Here is a 20,359-nt window from a genome sequence, read left to right as displayed (position 1 = left end):
CTCTCTCTCTCTCTCTCTCTCTCTCTCTCTCTCTCTCAAAAATAAATAAACATTAAAACAAAAATTAAAACCATAAGGTAAAAATACAAAGGAGGTATGTTAAAACTCACGAAGGGAAGTATGAATATCTCTTTCATGCCACACCAACGTGTTTAATAATTTTGTTTTGTTACCATTTATAATACATTACACATTATCACTTCCCTTTCCTGGCTTCAAGATGTTCAAAACCTGCGTCTTTGCTTGTCTTTTTTAACTGAGGGAACTGAAACTGGCAGTTTCTCCTGACCGAGGGAGGGTGGTGCATGCATTCATGGGGCACATACTTTTCCCTTCGTCTGGAGCTCCAGTAACAGCTCAGCACACTTCTGGTTGGTGGCCCCCGCCCGCGTTTCAGATCAGAGCATCTTCCTATCTCCTTGTTGTCCCTGTTTGCATATGGAGGGCCTGCGTGAGGTTTCCTTGAAATAAGAAAGGTTCTTGCAGCTTGAAAAGAGAAAGTTGAAAGGCACAGTTTAGATCCCTGCTTCTGAAAGCCTGCTCCCTGAACCACTAGCAATCTGGCAAAGGTGCTTTCCCGGGGGTTTGTAGAAATTCAGAATCTTGGACCCCACTCCTGACCTGCTGAATCAGAACCTGCATTTAACATGACCCACGGGGCGGGGAGTGGGGGGTTGTGTGTGTCTGGAGGTTGGGGAAAGCCTGTCCTGCACCAGGGTCTCTGCACCTCATCACTGATGTTGTTCAGGGCTAGGTGGTTCTCTGTGGAAGGTTCTCTGTGCAATATTGGATGTTGAGCAGCATTCGCGGCCTCTACCTAAAGACTCCAGGAGCACCCCCACCCCCGGTTGTAACATGCCCCCAAAATATCCCCAGAAGTTGCCCAATGCCCCCTGGGAGTGATGGGGTCAGCATCTTTTTTTTTTTTAATTTTTTTTTTCAACGTTTATTTATTTTTGGGACAGAGAGAGACAGAGCATGAACGGGGGAGGGGCAGAGAGAGAGGGAGACACAGAATCGGAAACAGGTTCCAGGCTCTGAGCCATCAGCCCAGAGCCGGACGCGGGGCTCGAACTCATGGACTGCGAGATCGTGACCTGGCTGAAGTCGGACGCTTAACCGACTGCGCCACCCAGGCGCCCCTGGGGTCAGCATCTTAAAGGGCCCTATGGTTTTTCTATTCTGCTCTCTGTACCCGTGTGACATCTTCTCAATACTGTTGTCTTACCAGGTACGATTATATTTTTAAGCTTATTTATTTATTTTGAGAGAGAGAGAGAGGCAGTATGTTTGAGGGAGGGGAAGATAGAGGCAGAGAGAGAGAATCCCAAGCAGGCTGTGCACTGTCGGCTGTACAGGGCCCAATGCAGGGCTCGAACTCATGAACCATGAGATCATGACCTTGAGCTGAGAACAAGAGTCAGATGTGTAACCGACTGAACCACTCAGGTGCCCTGGTTGATATTTTTTTAATTAATGGGTTTTCTTAATTTTTTTTAAATATTTATTTGTTTTTGAGACAGAGACAGAGTGCGAGCGGGGGTGGCGAGGGGCAGAGAGAAGGAGACACAGAACCTGAAGCAGGCTCCAGGCTCTAAGCTGTCAGCACAGAGCCCGACATGGGGCTCAAACCCACAAACTGTGAGATCATGACCTGAGCCGAAGTCAGACACCCAACCGACTGGGTGGGTCGGGCTCCCCCCCAGCCCTTAGGGGCTCCTAATTAATGAGTTTTGTTAAACAATTTAGGTTTACAGAAACAACTGAGAATTACCACTCCTCAATTCCCCCCAGTTCCCGTCTCTAACCCTTTTTTGCATTAGGTGGTACCTTTGCCACAATCCCTGGGACAACACTGATACATTATCATCAGGTGCAGTCAAAAGCTCGGGTCCCCTTTCAGTGATGTACCTTCCATGGGTTTGGACCAACATGCGGTGACATGTAGCTGTCCTTCCAGGGTCACGGAGAGTAGGCGTTTCTCTGCCTCAAACATAACACAGATGGTGTGTCAGAAGTCACTCTGTGTGTGGTTCTCTCTCGCTCCTTCCAGCTTGTTCAAGGGAAAAGCTAAGTCTGGTGCAAGGATGTCCTCATCTCCTCTGTAGGTCTTGACTGAGTTGGATTAGCAAGGAGAGAGCAGGTCTGCTTTCTGCAGGCACAACGTGAGCTGGCCAGTATTTAACAAAACAAAACCGTTTTGTTTCCCTGGAGGTAGCCTCCTGTTTGTGGTGCAAAAGCTGGTTTTTCACCCACCAGAGTAAATTAAATCTGGCTTTAAGAATGTGAAAACAGGGGCTGCTGGCTGGCTCAGTTGGAAAAGCGTGTGACTCCTGATCTTGGGATTGTGAGTTCGAGCCCCACATTGGGTGTAGAGATGACCAAAGATAAATAATAAAAATGTAAAAACGAGGGGCACCTGGGTGGTTCAGTCGGTTAAATGTCCGACTCCGGCTCAGGTCATGATCTTGTGGTTCATGAGTTCAGGCTCTGCATCGGGCTCTGTGCCGACAACTCAGAGCCTGGAAGCTGCTTCAGATTCTGTGTCTCCCCCTCTCTCTGCCCCTCCCCCGCTTGCACTCTGTCTCTGTCTCTCAAAAATAAACTTTAAAAAAATGTAAAAACGAATAGTAGATAAGAAATGGTAAATAGCTCCCATGAGTATAACAGATCCCCCGAGGATGGGGGGTTAAGGATGATTAATAACGACCAAGGTTAGGAAATAATGATTTTGTTCAAGCCTCTATTCTTCCTCACTTCTGAAAAGTAACCAAAAAATATATATATTAAATTTTAAGATTTATTTTTTTTAATTAACTCTGTTCAATTGTTTACTTATTTTAGAGAAAGAGAGAGCGAGAGAGAGAGGGAGAAAGAGAATCCCAAGCACACTCCCTGCCATCAGCTCAGAGCCTGACACCAGGCTCAAATTCAGGAACTGAGAGATTATGGCCCAAGCAGATATCAAGCACCAGACAATTAACTGACTGAGACACACAGTTCCCCAAATTTTAATCATTTCTTGGTGTAACATTATCTTTATTTATTTTTTAGTGTAACATTTTTAATATGATAATGCTTTTGCAAATTCTGTTTGCATCAACCCTTTGCTTGAATATAGCCTAGTAGCTGTTGAATCACAAATTAACCATAGCTTTTTTTTTTTTTTTTTTTTAATTTTTTTTTTCAACGTTTATTTATTTTTGGGACAGAGAGAGACAGAGCATGAACGGGGGAGGGGCAGAGAGCGAGGGAGACACAGAATCGGAAACAGGCTCCAGGCTCCGAGCCATCAGCCCAGAGCCCGACGCGGGGCTCGAACTCACGGACCGCGAGATCGTGACCTGGCTGAAGTCGGACGCTTAACCGACTGCGCCACCCAGGCGCCCCTTAACCATAGCTTTTGCAGTCATTTTCACTGCCTGTAGATCAACACTGTCCACCAGAAATACGATGCAAGTAATTTTTTTTTTGTGAATATGTGATGTTTATTTTTAGTAAACAATAGGAAAAGATGAAGAAATTTCCTTATTTATAGCTTCCAAAGAACGATGCAAGTAATTTTAAATCTTCTGGGAGCCCCATAAAAAAAGAGGCGGTGACATCCATTTTATCATACATTTTTCTGTAACCAAATATCTCCACAATGTTATTCTTGCAACTTGTGGTAAATACGTTGAAAAACTATGCTGAAAAATATGTTAAAAAAAACCCACCATCACGCTAATGATAATGTTATAATAATCATCTATTGATATTTAAGAGTAACCTATTAATATCTCGAAATTGTGAAAGATGCATTTTGCTTTGGTTTGTACTAAGCCTTTGAAATCTAGTACATATTTTATGTCTGCAGAGCATCTCAAGGAGGGTGCTCATCTTTTTTTTTTAAGATTTTAATTTTATTTGTAAGTCATCTCCACACCCCACGTGAGCTTGAACTCATGGCCCCAGATCAAGAATCACACCCACCACTGACTGAGCCAGTCAGTGGAAAGGCACCCCTAGCCTTTCATTGGAAATACTTTGATCTGTATTGTAGGATTTGCAAAATGTACAGCTGAAAAGGTAGGTTGGCATATGCAAATTGTTCCAAACATGTGTTAAAAAGTTTTCTGAGCTAGCCACATTCCAAGTGCCCAGGGACCAGAGAGAGCTCAGGCTACCATTTTGGAGAGCCCAGGTATGGACCCTTCGGGTGTGCTCGAGCCCTTCCCCTTGCACACCTACCTATGAGTAAAACTACAAGAAGAAAATGGAAACCGTACATCACAGTGACTCCCAGCTGCCACCACTATCGGTAATGTGTCACCTGTGCAATTGTTTAGCCCCTGGGCTTGCACAAACACAGGCTGAGCTTGACACAGCTCCCGCAGTGAGGGGTAAGCACTGAGAGCCTGTCCACCTCCTTCCCTTGACACTCCACTCCTGGGCAGGGATCTGTGTGGCTGACCCCTATGAAGTCACGGTGATGCAAGACTTCTTCATCGACCTGCGGCTACCCTACTCTGTCGTGCGCAATGAGCAAGTGGAGATCCGAGCCGTGCTCTACAATTACCAGGATGTTGGGGAGCTCAAGGTGGGTTCCCGGGGGGGTGGGGGCAGAGGTATGATGGAGAGCTTGGATGGTTGGGGGAGGTGGCTGTGGCACCTGCCCCCCTGACTGATACTCTCTCCCTGGCAGGTGCGGGTGGAATTGATCTACAATCCAGCCTTCTGCAGCCTGGCCACCGCCAAGAAGCGCTACCAGCAGATTCTGAAAATCCCAGCCAAGTCCTCAATGGCTGTGCCTTTTGTTGTCGTGCCTCTGAAGGTCGGTCTACATGAGGTGGAGGTCAAGGCTGCGGTCTACAATCGTTTCATCATGGATGGTGTCAAGAAGCCCTTGAAGGTCGTGGTGAGTCCTTGGGGCACCTGCAGTCCCTTGTCCTTTGGGAGAGGCTCCTGTCTCCCCATGCTGTCAACCCAGGTTGGAGACACTGACTCTGAGACACCAAGAGTGTCCAGTGTCCAGCTTAGGATGCTTGGGAGTCCTGCAAGTTCGGAAGGAAGGCCAGGATTAGGGTAAGTGCGAAACACTTACATTTTCACTCTTTCCTAGTGATGAACATTCTCAAATATAATAGGAGATCAAGTCTTCAATAAAAATAAAAGCCTCATATCATCTTTCCTTAATATTTTCAAGCAAAATGTGAGATCATAAGAGCAACAGTGTTTTAATGCAATATTGTAAGGAATCAAAATTAATGCCAAAAAATCCATGATACACAAAAGATCAAAATTTTAAATAGAGACAGTGCCAAGTCAAACCACAATAGGAGCCTGAAGCTAAAGGACAAATGAAGGCCCCCATCTACGTGTCTTTATTTAATGGTTGAAATTGTTTAGTGGTTAATTTTCCCCCGAAATGTTAAAGTCATTGAAAAAATATTGAAACGCTGAAAAGCAAATGCGTTAAAACTGACGTTGTTATTTTACAGTGACACGTCTTATTTATACCCAAGCCAGAATTTATTATATTTTTCTTTCCTGACTTTAATGGAACCAAACTCATATTTTTTAGAGTCTATTTTCTTAAAAAAAAATTTGTTTATGCTTATTTATTTTTGAGAAAGACAGAGCATGAGCAGGAGAGGGGGAGAAAGAGAAGGAGACAAAGGATCTGAAGAAAGATCCAGGCTCTAAGCTCTGAGCTGTAACCACTGAGCCCGATGCAAGGTTCAGACTCACCAACCATGAAATCATGATCTGAAGGCAGAGACTTAACCAACTAAGCCACCCAGGCGACCCAAGATTTTATTTTTAAGTAATCCGATGTGGGACTTGAACTTACAACCCCAAGATCAAGAGTCCCATGCTTTTCCACCTAGCCGCACAGGCACCCCCAGGAGCACAATCTTAATTATCCCTTTTATCAGGGGTCCCAGTGTGGCACCAATGGGAAGAAACCCAAGAGGGCGCTGGAGCCTGCACAAGGCTCCCCAGAGACAGTGTGTCCACAACTCCCAATTCTGCACCCTCTGATGCTGGTAGCTTGAAATCTACTGTGGCAGGGATGTTCACAGGATGGAAACTGCCAGTGCCACAAATCAGGATCTTTTCTTCCTGGAGAGATGGCTATCAAATGTTTACCAGCATGCCATGGAGGAGACTGGGTCTCCAAAGGAAAAGGTGTGCATTAGTACCAGCTTCAAGGAGAATGTGTGATGGAAGGGCACAAACAGCAGCGGTCCAGCATGGAAGGAGAGCTTCACTTGGGACATTGATAATAAGATAGCCCCTAGTTTAACTGAGCGCTTACTAAGTGCCAGGCATTGTACTCAGCACTTTATGCACATTCTTTTCTTTTAAGGACATTTGAGAGGCAGTGGGGGTAAACTGACTCCCAGTCACAGAACTAGGATGGGTGATGCCATCGTGCCCATGCCCTGCTGATCAGCTGTGTCTGTTCTTTTATTCACCTGACTTCCCCCTTCCCCATCCCATCCCAACACTGTTCAGCCTGAAGGGATCAGAGTCGACAAAACTGTGGCCGTTCACACACTGGATCCAGAAAACCGGGGCCAAAGTGAGTCAGCCACAGCAGAAGGGTGAGACCTGGGGGTGTGGGGTAGGGGGTGAGGCAGGGCCTTGTGGGAGAGGGTGACGCCATGGGTCCCTCCCATTCCACTGGCAGACGGAGTGCAGCGAGAGGAGGTCCATGCCGCAGACCTCAGTGACCAGGTACCAGACACAGATTCAGAGACCAGGATCCTCCTGCAAGGTGAGCTGCCACTGACCCTCACCCAGGAAGGCACAGCTCTGGAGAAGGGGACCTAATTTCTCCTAATTCTGGGCATGTATACTACCGTGCGTCCCCTGCCTCCACTACAGCTAGAACAGCAGGCCACCTCCCTGATCTGTTTTATAGAAGGCTCCAGGCAGTATTTAGTTCAGCAAATAGCCTTTGCTGATAGAGAAGCTTAAATGAGAAACAGTATAGTTCAAGAGCAGGAAATTCTGGAACTAATTGCCTGAGTTGGACAACTGGAGCCAGAAGGGAAAAGAAGTTCCTGGAAAAGCACCTTGTAACCTGTAAGCTGTAAGGTTTTGGGGAGAGACCCTTGGTTTTCTCATCTGTGATGGGGTGAATAATAGTACCTATATCAAAGGCTTGTTGAGAGGATTAAATGAGATACTGTATGATGTTTCTCTAGAACAGCGCCTGGCAACAGCATGAAGCATGATCTAAGTATTGGTGACGATTGTTCTGGAATTAATTTGCCACTTGTAACAAGAGGCTCAGGGAGCAGATTTGTGTGAAGCATAAGACCCCCTTCCCTACAAATGTAGACACCCTCCCCACTCCCCTACCCCCGCCTCCTACCTCCTACCATCACGTCCCCTCAGCCCCCAACTGCCCCTGACCTCTTTGGCACTGGCTGCCTGGAGCCTGGGATCGCTGGGGACAGCCCTGGCCCTTCTCACCCCACCCCATGGTGGGTGAGTTGCTTGAGCCCTGTTCTCCTGCTGGGTTGCAGGGACCCCAGTGGCTCAGTTGACTGAGGATGCCATTGACGCGGAGCGACTGAAGCACCTCATCGTGACCCCCTCGGGCTGTGGGGAGCAGAACATGATAGGAATGACACCCACAGTCATCGCAGTCCATTACCTGGACCAAACGGAGCAGTGGGAGAAGTTCGGCCTGGAAAAGAGGCAGGATTCCTTGCAGCTCATCGAAAAGGGTGGGTCTGCCTGGGAGACCCTCTCTGCTCCAGCCACCTCCAGAGCAGGGTCCTCCCTGAGACCCAGGCCCCTTTCCAGGCCACGCCCTTCCTCTAAGCTCCTCCCCTTTCAGGATCCCTTCTTTTCAAAGACCTCCCTTGACCTTTGCCCTCTCTGAGACCCTGGGCCCCTCTGAGCCCTCTAGAACTCCCTCTCTCACTGAGGCCCCCTTGCCCTGAACCCCCTTGAGATCCTTCGCCTCTCTGAACCCCTCTCCTCTGAGAACTCCTTCCCCTTTTAGAAGCCCCTTCCGCTCTTCTAGCAGACTTCCCTGCTTAGCCCTGAGCCCCCTCATTCCTCCCTGAACCCCTGTCTCGCCCCTCAGAGAATCCTTGTCCCCTGAGCCCCTCCACTCAGCCCCTGCTCCTCTGGAGACACTTCTGGCTTCCCTGCAGGGTACTCCCAGCAGCTGGCCTTCAGACAAGACAACTCGGCTTTTGCGGCCTTCCAGAACCGGAAAGCCAGCACCTGGTGAGTGGTCTGGCACCCCACTGAGCAAGGCGGCCTTGGGTCATCCCACCAGGTCTCGCCCGAAGGGCCCTATGCTATGGACCCTCAGCCCACACAGATGAACTGCCCACCTTGAGCTGCCACGTGGCCTGTGGACATCAAGCGCCCCCTGTGGCTAGGCTGGCGCCTAACTTGAGTGGGGAAGCTGGGCCAGCCGGGCCAGCCTGTAGGCCCCGCCCCTCTCTGCTCATTGGTTTCCTGGAATGGCAGTCTCTGGATCCCGGAGGCGATTGGCTGACGCTTTGTGCCGCCCACAGGCTGACAGCCTACGTGGTCAAGGTCTTCTCTCTGGCAGCCAATCTCATTGCCATCAACTCCCAGGTCCTCTGCGGGGCTGTCAAATGGCTGATCCTGGAGAAGCAGAAGCCTGATGGGGTCTTCCAGGAAGATGGGCCCGTAATTCATCAAGAAATGACTGTAAGAAGCAGGACTTATGGGCATGCTGGGGGAAGGGCGCCTGGAGTAACAGGATAGACATGAAAGGCTACCCCTTCAGCTGAGAGTATCACTTTCCCATTGTGAAGACCAGAGACCTTCAGAGGCTAGTGCAACACCAAAGCCCCCCCCCCCCCCCCCCCCGCTTTGCTCTGAAAATATAGAACCCTTCCCAGCTGTGGTTCTCCAAATGTGGTCCCCAGGCCAGTAGCTGCATAATCACCTTCAAACTTGTTATAAAAGTATGTTCTCAATCTAGACTTGAGATGCAGGAATCAGAAACTTCAGGAGGAGGGCCTAGGATTCACAGTTGCTACAACCTCCACTTCCCCTGCCATGAGTTGCCTATGCATGCATACGGTGGAGAATCACTGCCTTAGCCTGACTTTTCAGACTTCCAGTCTCACACCGTTCCCCTATCCCCATCCACATGCCATCTGCACTGAAAGGAGCCTTGTTCTATCCAGCCACAGGGCCTTTCACATGCTGTTCTCCCTGTCTGGCATGCCAACCCTGGTCATCCTGCAAGGAAATCTTTCCTGATCTCCCCAACTGAGTCACACTCCCACTTTCCAATCTCACTGCCACATCCACTTCTCCTGCACCGCACTCACCAATTTGTTATGATATGTCTACTGGTGAGCCAATTGGTTCATGTCTGTCTCCCCTACTAGATGGGGAGTACTGTGGGGGTGGGACTGGTGTTGGGTTCTTACCCACCATCTTTTCCACAGCATGAGCAACAATTGCTGAATGAGTGAATATTGAAGAGTGTGGCCCACCTAGGGAGACACTGAGGAGAGACTCACCCGTGCCTTGACATGCTCACCCTACAAGGAGATTGGTCAGCATGTGGGGACATACTGGTGACCCTATCCTTATTTCCCGCTTCCCATTCTAGGGTGGCTTCCGGGAGAACGAGGAGAAGGATGTGGCCCTCACAGCTTTTGTTCTCATTGCGCTGCAAGAGGCTAAAGAGTTTTGCAATGATCAGGTCAACGTAAGTGTCCGCCCACCCTCTCCTCCTCTCACCTACCCAGGGCACATCCACCTTGGAGGGTGGGCTGTTGCATTCAGGTGATTCCCAGTCCTCTCAGTGCAATAGCCAGCCACCACAGCAGCCATAATACCCATAAAACCATAATAATTTCCAGCATTTTTTGAGCAGTTAACTAAGATGCTCATCTAAGTGCTGCACATGCTAAGTCCTGTAATCCTTCTGAGAGTCCGAGACGTAGGCTACTCTTCTTATCCCCAGGTTACAGGGGAGAAAACTAAGACAGAAAGAGATCAAAGAATGGGTCCTTTCTGCCTGCTTTACCCTGTCCAGAGAGTGTCAGCCAATTTCAACAAAAGCCCCCTCAGCCTGCTTTCCCCATCACTGCTACATGAGCAGTGCAGCATATCTTGCTGCTTCCCTGAAGAAAAGGCACAACCCAGACCCAAGAACACATCAAGGCTACTCTCTTAGTTCAGGAGATCTTTTAGGAAATTTTCCAAGGGGCCCATGACCCCAAAAAGGAAGTGATTACAAATATTGGCTCATGGCTGTCTCTTTTTCCTCTGGTTTTGGTTCTGAAGCAGAGAAGCTTAGAAAGATGGACTCCCGAGAGTCTCTGCAATTACTCCCTCTGCTTTGTCCTGGGGTTTGAGAGTGGTTTGTTTGACCTTAGCTTGCCAAGGTGGAGAGCCCAGGATTTTACCTCAGGCAGCTGCCCCTCCCTTCATCGGACTCAAGATAGAGGGGACAGGGCTGTTGACTTGAGGGCCTCAGAGGGACCCAAGCCGTTCTGGGCCCAATAATTCCTCTCTCCCTGCCACCCAGCCTGCCCAGCAGAACTTGGCTGCCTTCCTTGGGGAAATAGCCAGACCAAACCTAGAGCTTTCAGATTCCCATAGGGGAAATTCTGATTGGCCCACCCGGGGTCAGGTGGTCATACCTGGACCAATCAGCTGAGGGCAGGAAGTAGGTCTTACTGAGCAAATATGGCTGCTTCCACTGTGGCCGAGTGAATGAAAGACCGAAGTTTCTGCAAAAGTCAAGAGTAGATGGAGGACAGGCAGCTGGCGGGGAAAGGATTAGTTTCTTCTGCAAGGCACCAACATTTTCTTCTACAAAATGGCAACACTATGCCTGAGTATAGCATAGGCTGTAGACCCAGATTACTGGGGTGCAGATGAAGAGTGTGCTGGGATCAGTCTGTGAAAGCCAACCGTTAAACTTCCAGGACTTACACAAGCTAGTTGTTAAACATAATTATTCTTTTCAAGCAAATTATGTAAACTGACTTTAGACTAAACACTAAGCATTAAAAGCAAAGGTAAGAAGCACTCAAAACTCATCACTTCCTGATTGTTTTATTACTTTCCCTCATTATCTATGACAAATCTATCCATCTCGAGGTTATGTACCTATAAGGTGGAAATGCTATCTATTTCTGTGCTACTTCTGTGCTACAACTCTGCATTCACTGACTCCACATAGTTTGAAATTGGCCACGGTAATATTTACACCAAGAAAGTTCGCGAACGCTGCACATCATGTCTTCCTCCTTCCATCATCTCTCTGGGTCTCAATCTTGTCATTCGTGCAGTAGAGATGATGATGAAAATAATGCCAACCCCATAGGATCCTGAAGTTCAGCGATTGCCTGTGTGACTGCCATATAGTAAGTGTTAGCTGTGAAGCTGATGATTAGAGAAGAGGTTTCCCAGTGGGGTGCTGAAGCTGGGTCATGCTAGGTCATGAGTGTCTATCTGCGACACATATTCTCCCCTTTATGTTCAGGGCCATTATGTTGATAGCTTGAAATTGCCCACAGTGGGAGCATTTACACCACAGTAACCGGCAGGCGATAAAACAGACCCCTGGCCCCCATACACACTCCGGAGAGCTGGTGCTTAAACTATTACCAGTACACCACTGGGTATATAAACTCTCTCAGGCACATCAAGTTCACGGTGACTAAAATGTCTGGAAAATCCAAAAAAGAAAAAAGAAATAAAAGATCCAAAACAAATATGTCCCAAGGACAGAAACCATCCTGGTACCCAGGAAGTGGCACTTGTGTGATCCTTACCAGCTCTTTGTGGCAGCAGTATGCACCTTACCAGAGAACCCAATCCTCTTTCTCACAGAGCCTGGAGCGCAGCATCACTAAGGCTGGAGATTATATTGAATTCCACTATAGGAACCTGCGGAGACCATATTCTGTGGCCATTGCAGGCTACGCCCTGGCCCAGTCAGGCAGGCTGGAGAAAGACCTCTTTGAAAAATTTCTGAGCACAGCCACAGGTGAGTGGCAGCCTGGTGAGGTAAAGAGGCATGCATGGCCAGGGTTTGGGGGTGGTCATCTTGAGCTGGCATGTGTGGCTCTAAGCTATGCTACGATGGGCAGCTTCAAGTTGAGCTGGAGTGGATGGTGCTAAGTCCTGCTTGGTGAATGGCTCTGAGGTGTGAGAAATCCTCACTGTAAGCTACACAAGAACGTGGCATCATTCGTTCAACAAGTGTGTGTTGAGCACTTGCTATGACACAGGAGAAAAGATGTGGGCTGTGAGGTCAGACAGACCCAAATTCAAATCCCCCTCTGCCACATTCTCACTGTGCGACTTTGTAAAAGTCACTGAACCTCCCTGGACCTCATCTGAAGAAGATACTTACATCATAGGTGGTTGACAAGATTGAAGGAGTAATGCAGGTAGAAGGTCCAGCATACAGTGAGAGCTCTATTCCAATGTTGTTGTCGTCATTATCTCAAGGGTAATTAGGATTAGATAAGATAATGCCAAAGGGAATTTAGCACAGTGCCCAGCACACAGTGAGCACTTAATCATTGGCTCAGGTAATATACTGCATCAGGTTTGCACTCACTGATGTAACATGTGTCAGTACATATACTGAGGTGGTTTAGCACAATGGAAGCTTGTTGTTGGTGGACAGCTCTCTTCCAGACAGTCATGTAGAGATCTGGGCCTCTATCTTTTCATGACTTTGCCACCACGGGGTGCTTGGGATCCACTCCATCTAAGCAGAAGGGGAAACGGTCAGGTGGATCATTCAAGGGAGGTAGACAAGGCATGGAAGGGGCCCCTAACATTGCCAGTGTCCATTCCATCATCCAGAGTTCAGTATGTGGCTGCACCTGCCTGCAAAGACTTTTGGGAGATGTAGTCCAACTCTCTGCCCAGGAAATGAGGGAACAGGTTTTTTTTTAATGTTCATTTATTTTTGAACAAGAGAGTGCAAGCATGGGAGGGGCAGAGAGAGAAGGAGACAGAGAGTGCAAAGCTGGCTCTGTGCTGACAGCAGACAGCCTGATGAGGCGCTCAAACTCGTGAACCTTGAGATTGTGACCTGAGCCAAAGTTGGACACTCAACCAACTGAGCCATCTAGGCACCCCACAGGAGTGAATGCTTCTTACTGACAGTCTCTGCCACAAGTGCTTTCTTGGGCACTTTGGACATCACAGTGAATACAGCACAGCTCCTGCCATCATGGCTCTCACTCCAGTTGAGGAAAGAAATGAGTTAATAGATGGATATAGAACATCATAGTTCTGGGACAGGACAGCACAGGATGTTTTGAGAGACAGAAGGGAGGACCTCACCTACTCTTGGGGTGCCATTGAAGCTGAGTTGTGCAGGATGGGATTAAGCAGGAATGGGTGGAGAAAAGGTGCTCCAATAGAGGGTACAGAATACGAAAAGGCCCAGGAAGTAAGAATGAGCATGGAAAATTTAGGGAATCTGTAAATCAGTGGGGCTGCAGATGAGAATTTCAATGGAGGAGGGAAGGTTAATGAAGGAAAAGAGTAGGCAGGAGCCAGCTAGTGAGTGCCTTGGGTGTCAGTCAGGACATGTGAACAAGAAGTTCTAGTGTGAGTCTAGCGTGAGTCTTCCGACTTTTCTCTGGGCCATCTCCTCGCTGGACAGTGCAATCAGCATGGGGGTGGGGGTTCTCTCTACAGAGAGGACAAGGTGGGAGGAGCCTGGCAAGAAGCTCTACAGTGTGGAGGCCACATCCTATGCCCTCTTGGCCCTGCTGGTGCTCAAAGACTTTGACTTTGTACGCCCCGTCGCAACCTGGCTCAATGAGCAGAGATACTACGGAGGGGGCTACGGCTCCACCCAGGCAAGTGACCCCATATCCCCCAGGCACCTACATGCCTACCTCCTCTGGCTTCCCACTGGCCTCCCAGAGAAGATGTTAAGACTCGGAGGGGCAGCCCTTCTGTTCACAAGCCAGAGTGGCTGGAGTGGATTTTTAGCTGTGAATGCACTGGTGGAGTCTACACTACATGCTGAATGCCCAAACTGTGTTCCGAACCTCCTAAGATCTAGACCGTGTTCTCAGTTCCGCCAGGTTCCCAGTGTTAGCTCATATCTTCCTGTGGGCTCTAGACCATGTTTCAGTTCTACTAGGCTCCCAGTGTCAGTTCATCTTACTGTGGGTTCCAGACCATGTTCTCGGCTATTCTAGGACATCATCCAAGCCTCTCTGACCCTGGTTGGTGGGATCTAGAACATGGTTTTTAATAACCTCAGGCTCCAGTTTGACCCCCTTTCTTTCTGGTGAGCTGTCAGTCACATTCTCAGTGTCCCTTTTGGATTCTAGGTCATATGGTCAGTATCTCCAGACTCAACTTCATTTTTTTTTTTTACAACTAAGTTCTAAACACATTCTCAGTGACTCCAAACCCTTGTCTTAGACTCTCCTGTGGATGGGGCTAGGCCATATTCTCAGTGTTGCTAGAGTTTCACTTTGATGCCTGCAATTTCTGGTGAATTCTAGACCCCTTCTCAGTCTGCCAAGCTCTTGTCTAAGTCTCTGTCTCTTGGAGAATCTAGGACATATCTTCAGTGTATAATAACCCCTAATCTTATCCTCACTTTCTCTAGGGCAGGGGTTCCTAGGCTAAAGTGTCAGTATCCCCCACCCTCTGACATGACTCTCTTCCTTCTCCAGTGGGTTTTAACCCCTTTCTCAGTCTCCTGGCTCACCCTCGTTCTTTCTCATGGGCTCTAGGCCACCTTCATGGTGTTCCAAGCCTTGGCCCAATACCAGAAGGATGTCCCTGACCACAAGGACCTGAACCTGGAAGTATCCATTGAACTGCCCAGCCGCAACTCTCTCATCAAGCACACCATCCTCTGGGAATCTGCTAGCCTCCTGCGGTCAGAAGAGGTACAGCTGCTTAGCCAAACCCTTGCTGTCCCCCTCCATACCTGCCAGGGTTTGCCAGAGGCAAGAGATAGGGCAGTTGCAGCTAGGGGAAGGCTTGGTACCAACACCCTCTCTCCTCTCTCCTTTCTCCCTGCAGACCAAGAAAAATGAGGATTTCGTAGTAACAGCTAAAGGGAAGGGACAAGGCACCTTGTCGGTAAGGAACAGGAACACACACCAGCTTGGCCCGCCTTCTCTCAGCCCCTCTGGCCCCGAGGGACGCTCTTCTCAACTCAAGTGGGCTGACACTGCACTGCCCTGTGATCTCACCAGGTGGTGACAATGTACCATGCCAAGCTCAAAAGCAAACACACCTGCAAGAAGTTTGACCTCAGGGTTGATATACGACGAGCTCCTGAAGATGGTAAAAGAGTTAAGACCCTACCTGTTACCCTTCCCCCGCCCTCATTCTAATGTCTGCCTCCTTCCTGAGTTGGGACCCAGGGACATCCCCCTCCCATTTTTCTGTCTGTGTTTCTAGTCAAGAGGCCTCAGGAAGCCCTGAACACCATGATCCTTGACATCTGTACCAAGTAAGTGATGGGTCACTGGGGGTCATCTTGGCCATTCCTCTGTCTATAGCAAGACTTCTCCTTTCCATGACCTAATCCTTTCTAAGAGCATATTGTGCATCTGGTATTGTCTGAAGTACCTGCCAGGAGGTGGGTACCCCAGGCAGTCGTCACTTTGCATTGGCAGTCCAACACGAGCGATGGCCCCATAACCTGAAATTATTCAAGCACTGTCAACAAATCAGTGGGGGAAGTTGCCATTGTTGCATGACCTTTAAAGCGTTTTATCACAGCTTCAGAACTCTCAAACTGCCAGTTAGGAAGGTACAGAGAAATGGAAATTACAGTAACATGAGAATTTGTTTAGCATGCTGTAAACTACAACATTAGAACATGGAGATAACAAGCAATTCTTGTTCTCCTTTGTAAAACACTTACCAAAAGTGCTGTGGGTCTTCCTTCTGTTGTGTCACTTGGGGTAGGGATTGAGCAGGCATCTTTCCTGTGACACAGTGAACTGTCACGCTCCCTTCTAAGTTAGGTCAGCTTCCAACTCTAGTCTTTTGAGCGGCCGATGTCACAAGACAGCCGGTCGGTCCCTCCAATGGCAGCAAGGGTGACATTCGCACAGTCTGCTGTTCCTTCTCTAACTCCGTTTCTGTGCTTTCAAATTTTACCTCCAGTGTCTTCATTTCTCTGCTGCCTTTCATCTTGGCTGGCAGATCCCTCTGCCAGTTGACCAGTTTCGTGAAACGTCATGCGGTTTATCCCTGGGAGATAAGGAAGTACCAGAACCACAGGCCTTGCTGTCTGTGCATGAACTGCTCAGTGACCCATCACAGACAGACTTTGAAAGGAATGACGTGATTGGTCACTGACCGTGATGCGTGTCTGTGATTTGCACGATGATTGGTGGACCCGAGATCCAGAGACAAGATTTGTACTCGTATTTTATGCAATTACGACTAATGTACCCTGGTGCTGGGGGCCTGGCGTTATTGAGCTAGAGCATGGTAACATTTTCTCGTTTGCATTTTCTGGACAAATTGAGGCATGGAGAGGTCAAGTGACTCATCAAATGTCATATGGAGCTGGGATTTGAACCCGTGCAAAGGGGCTCCAGAGCCTGAGCTTTTAGTCACCTTGACCATGACACTGCCTTTCCTTTATTCCATTTGGGGAATGTTTCCCACAATCTAATATCCTTCTGTGCTGCTGTGTGAGAACCAGTAACCCCAGTCTCTGACCAGACCCCCTTGTGCAGACACTGTGCCCCAGGGCTGACCCTACCCTGGGACCCAAGTGCCCTCTCCCTGCCCTATTCAGGTACCTGGGAGACCAGGATGCTACCATGTCGATCCTGGATATATCCATGATGACTGGCTTTTCTCCTGACACTGGTGACCTTGACCTGGTATGAAGGGCTTGGGCTTGGGGGCTGGCATCAGTGGACAAAGGCTTGAGGGCAATTTTCACAAGTCTTACCCTTCCGCAGCTGAGTAACGGCGTTGACAGATACATCTCTAAGTATGAGCTTAACAAGGCCTTCTCCAATAAGAACACCCTCATCATCTACCTGGACAAGGTAAGGCTTCCGATGGGGATCTGACCTCCAACAGACTGGCCTGCATCTGGGTCGCATGAGGCCCAAGCAGGGGCCCAAGCACAGACTGCTGCTGCTAGGTGGTGGAGGGAAGGGGCATATAAAGTAAGGTCGACAACCCAGGTCATCTCATCTTTTCTAAGCAGCTTAACTTCTGACCAGTCTCATTCCAACCTCATTTCACACTTGCTTCCTCCAACTTCTTCTCATCATAGTCCTAAACAACTTTTGAAGGGAGCCACTTGGGTTTAAAAAATAAATTGCTCAGTGCTAAAAAGCATTCCCCTTGCTCCGCTCCCCCTGGGTTTTCTCTCTCTGTGTTTGCTCTCCATCTGACTTTCTGTCACTGCCTTCCTCTCTAACATTGACTTGAGCTTCCTCCTCTCCCCTACTTACATCTTCCCGTTTCCCTATCCTCACATGCCCCCTGCTAACTTCCAAAATTCCCAGTCCCCTCACCCCATATTAGTCAGCATAAGTAACACTAGCTGCTGTAATAAACCTCTCGAGAATATGAGGGTCCCCACACAAGAGTCTTGTGCCTCCCACTCAGGTAAAGTCCAGTTGGGAGGCTAAGGGAAGGGTTTTCTCCTCCACACACTAAGTCAGGGATCTGCTCACATTCCTTCTTGGGGCTCTGCAATCCCTAGGATCTTAGAGTCCTCTGCTGGACCCCTCCTCCCTGGAAGAAAAGAGGATTGTGCATGAGCTAGTGGTTGACGTTTTCTTGTACTGGACTTTTTGTGCACTTAAATTTTTATAGGATTCCAACCTTACAGGGAAATTGCAGAGCAGTAAAACACAGTTCCATATACACTCTATGCAAATTCACTGTTAGCCTGTTCCTCCAAATACACCTGTCACATATACGTACCTATGCATATCTATTTCTGTTTCTGTCTCTCTCTCTGTCTTTATTTTTTCGGCTTGAATGAGAGGTCACTGACATACAACATTGTGTAAGTTTAAGGTGCATAACATAACGATTTGATGTATGTGTATATTGGGAAATGATCACCACCATAAGTTTACTTAACACATCTATTCACATAGTTTTAATGCGTGTGTGTGTGTGATGAGAACTTTTAAGATCTACCCTCTCAATAAGTTTTTCTTTTCAGTTTTCTAATGTTTATTTATTTTGAGAGAGACAGAGAACACAAGCAGGGGAGGGGCAGAGAGAAGTAAAGACAGAATCCCAAGAAGGCTCTGTGCTGTCAGAGCAGAGCCCAATGTGGGGCTCAGAGTCACAAACCCATGACCTGACCTGAGATAAAGAGTCAGATATTTAACCGACTATGCCCTCCTGGTGCCACCCCAACAACTACTTTTAAATATCGCATTCAGTACCATTAACCGTGGATGTTTTCATGGGCAGAGACAGCAGTCTGGTGGCCAGAACTCAATCACATGGCCACACTGAACTAGGAAAGGAAGCTGGCAGGGATAATGTAGCTTCAAGCCTTGGAGAAGTGGAAATGGCTGTGTTGAAGTGCTCATCAGTCTTTTGGTGGATACTCCTGCTCCCTCACTTTCTCCACCACTGTCTCAACCCCCAGGACCCTATGCTGGGCTCCGTTCCGTGTTGCCCCACTGACCAGCCTCCTCCTTCCCCCCAGATCTCACACGACCTGTCGCCCCACTGACCACCCTCCTCCTCCCCCCCCGATCTCACACGACCTGTCGCCCCACTGACCAGCCTCCTCCTTCCCCCCAGATCTCACACGACCTGTCGCCCCACTGACCAGCCTCCTCCTTCCCCCCAGATCTCACACGACCTGTCGCCCCACTGACCAGCCTCCTCCTTCCCCCCAGATCTCACACGACCTGTCGCCCCACTGACCAGCCTCCTCCTTCCCCCCAGATCTCACACGACCTGTCCCCCCACTGACCAGCCTCCTCCTTCCCCCCAGATCTCACACGACCTGTCACCCCACTGACCAGCCTCCTCCTTCCCCCCAGATCTCACACGACCTGTCGCCCCACTGACCAGCCTCCTCCTTCCCCCCAGATCTCACACGACCTGTCCCCCCACTGACCAGCCTCCTCCTTCCCCCCAGATCTCACACGACCTGTCCCCCCACTGACCAGCCTCCTCCTTCCCCCCAGATCTCACATGACCAGGAGGACTGTCTGACCTTCAAGGTGCACCAGTACTTCAACGTGGGGCTTATCCAGCCTGGGTCGGTCAAGGTGTACTCCTATTACAACCTGGGTGAGCAGCCCACCTAGGGTCTGGGGGGTTTGGGGGGCTGGGGGTCCTGAGGGTCCAAGGGATCCGTGCGAGGCGGGCGCCGGAGGGTCCCAGGGTTGAGGACCTGGCCTCTCCAGGTCTGAGGGACTGGAGTTGGCCTCTCCAGGTCTGAGGGACTGGAGTTGGGAATCCAAGCCCTTGGGTCTCTGGGCTGGAGGCCCTAGCCCTCTGACACCTCCCTGCCACTCTGCCCACAGATGAGAATTGCATCCGGTTCTACCACCCAGACAAAGAAGACGGGTTGCTGAGCAAGCTCTGTCACAAAGACATGTGCCGCTGTGCTGAGGGTGGGTGCAGAGAAGCCAGGAAGGGTGGACACACACCCCCGGATCCTCCTTCCATGGGGGTGGCCCAAGGGGGCTCTGAAAGCCCACACCCAGTGGACACCCACACGGACCCAGGGGCGGGGGGCCCTGGACAACGCGTGTAATACCACCATGTCCCCCACTCATCCACCACACAGAGAACTGCTTCATGCACCCGATGGATGAAAAGATCACCCTGGACGAGCGTCTGGACAAGGCCTGTGAACCAGGAGTAGACTACGGTGAGTGGGCACGTGCACGTGGGTGCCTGGGTGAGCAACACTGTGTGGCCATGGCTGTGTGTGTGACTGGCTGTGAGTGCCCCTGGCTGCATATGGCTATACGTCAGCCTGTGGTTGCAGCCGATGTGTGTGTGGGTGTAAATGTGTTATGAGGGGCCATGAGTGCATGGGGAGCCACGCTAATGAGTCGGCCGGGTGTGCAGCCAGTGTGAGAGCGGATATGGTCGTCTGCCCGTTGTGTGTGTGACATGTAGTCGTGCCAAGCCATGGAGATAAGAGACAGTGCTTGTGGGGGATAGTGGATGGGAGGTTATGCATAGGACTCCACTGTGGTGAGTGTAATTGTGCACATGGCCGTGTGTGGCTGTGTGACGTGGTGGTTGTGGGAAGACATGTGGCAGGTGTGTTACTGGGGGGCAGGGACTGTTGCACGTGTGGCTGTGACCCTGCATGTGTCTCCTTGGGGACGCCATACGCTCAGGTGCGCCTGCAGCTGAGGGTCCCCGC

At 49.5% G+C, this 20,359-nt stretch overlaps 1 protein-coding gene across 2 annotated transcripts in view; it reads left to right on the top strand.

The window, feature by feature from the left end:
- Positions 1 to 20,359, top strand: part of LOC115499303 (complement C3-like) — a 40,028-nt gene that overhangs the window by 19,035 nt on the left and 634 nt on the right. The window contains exons 20-38 of one of the 2 annotated variants that reach the window (XM_030293107.2): positions 4,437 to 4,579; positions 4,685 to 4,897; positions 6,502 to 6,568; positions 6,677 to 6,763; positions 7,521 to 7,724; positions 8,160 to 8,235; positions 8,532 to 8,691; positions 9,611 to 9,709; positions 11,848 to 12,004; positions 13,681 to 13,844; positions 14,739 to 14,897; positions 15,034 to 15,093; positions 15,210 to 15,300; positions 15,418 to 15,469; positions 16,775 to 16,862; positions 16,944 to 17,033; positions 19,161 to 19,266; positions 19,503 to 19,592; positions 19,769 to 19,852. In XM_030293107.2, the coding sequence (XP_030148967.1) occupies positions 4,437 to 4,579; positions 4,685 to 4,897; positions 6,502 to 6,568; positions 6,677 to 6,763; positions 7,521 to 7,724; positions 8,160 to 8,235; positions 8,532 to 8,691; positions 9,611 to 9,709; positions 11,848 to 12,004; positions 13,681 to 13,844; positions 14,739 to 14,897; positions 15,034 to 15,093; positions 15,210 to 15,300; positions 15,418 to 15,469; positions 16,775 to 16,862; positions 16,944 to 17,033; positions 19,161 to 19,266; positions 19,503 to 19,592; positions 19,769 to 19,852 (2,190 nt within the window). Of the gene's footprint in view, positions 1 to 4,436; positions 4,580 to 4,684; positions 4,898 to 6,501; positions 6,569 to 6,676; positions 6,764 to 7,520; positions 7,725 to 8,159; positions 8,236 to 8,531; positions 8,692 to 9,610; positions 9,710 to 11,847; positions 12,005 to 13,680; positions 13,845 to 14,738; positions 14,898 to 15,033; positions 15,094 to 15,209; positions 15,301 to 15,417; positions 15,470 to 16,774; positions 16,863 to 16,943; positions 17,034 to 18,670; positions 18,713 to 19,160; positions 19,267 to 19,502; positions 19,593 to 19,768; positions 19,853 to 20,359 lie in introns of those variants that run through there. The other variant, XM_032595704.1, reaches the window with a different exon arrangement.

Source organism: Lynx canadensis, chromosome A2 (assembly GCF_007474595.2).
Source record: "Lynx canadensis isolate LIC74 chromosome A2, mLynCan4.pri.v2, whole genome shotgun sequence".
NCBI lineage: Eukaryota > Metazoa > Chordata > Mammalia > Carnivora > Felidae > Lynx > Lynx canadensis.
The sequence above is the reverse complement of the archived record's forward strand: the minus strand, read 5'-3'. Positions and strand labels throughout refer to the sequence as shown.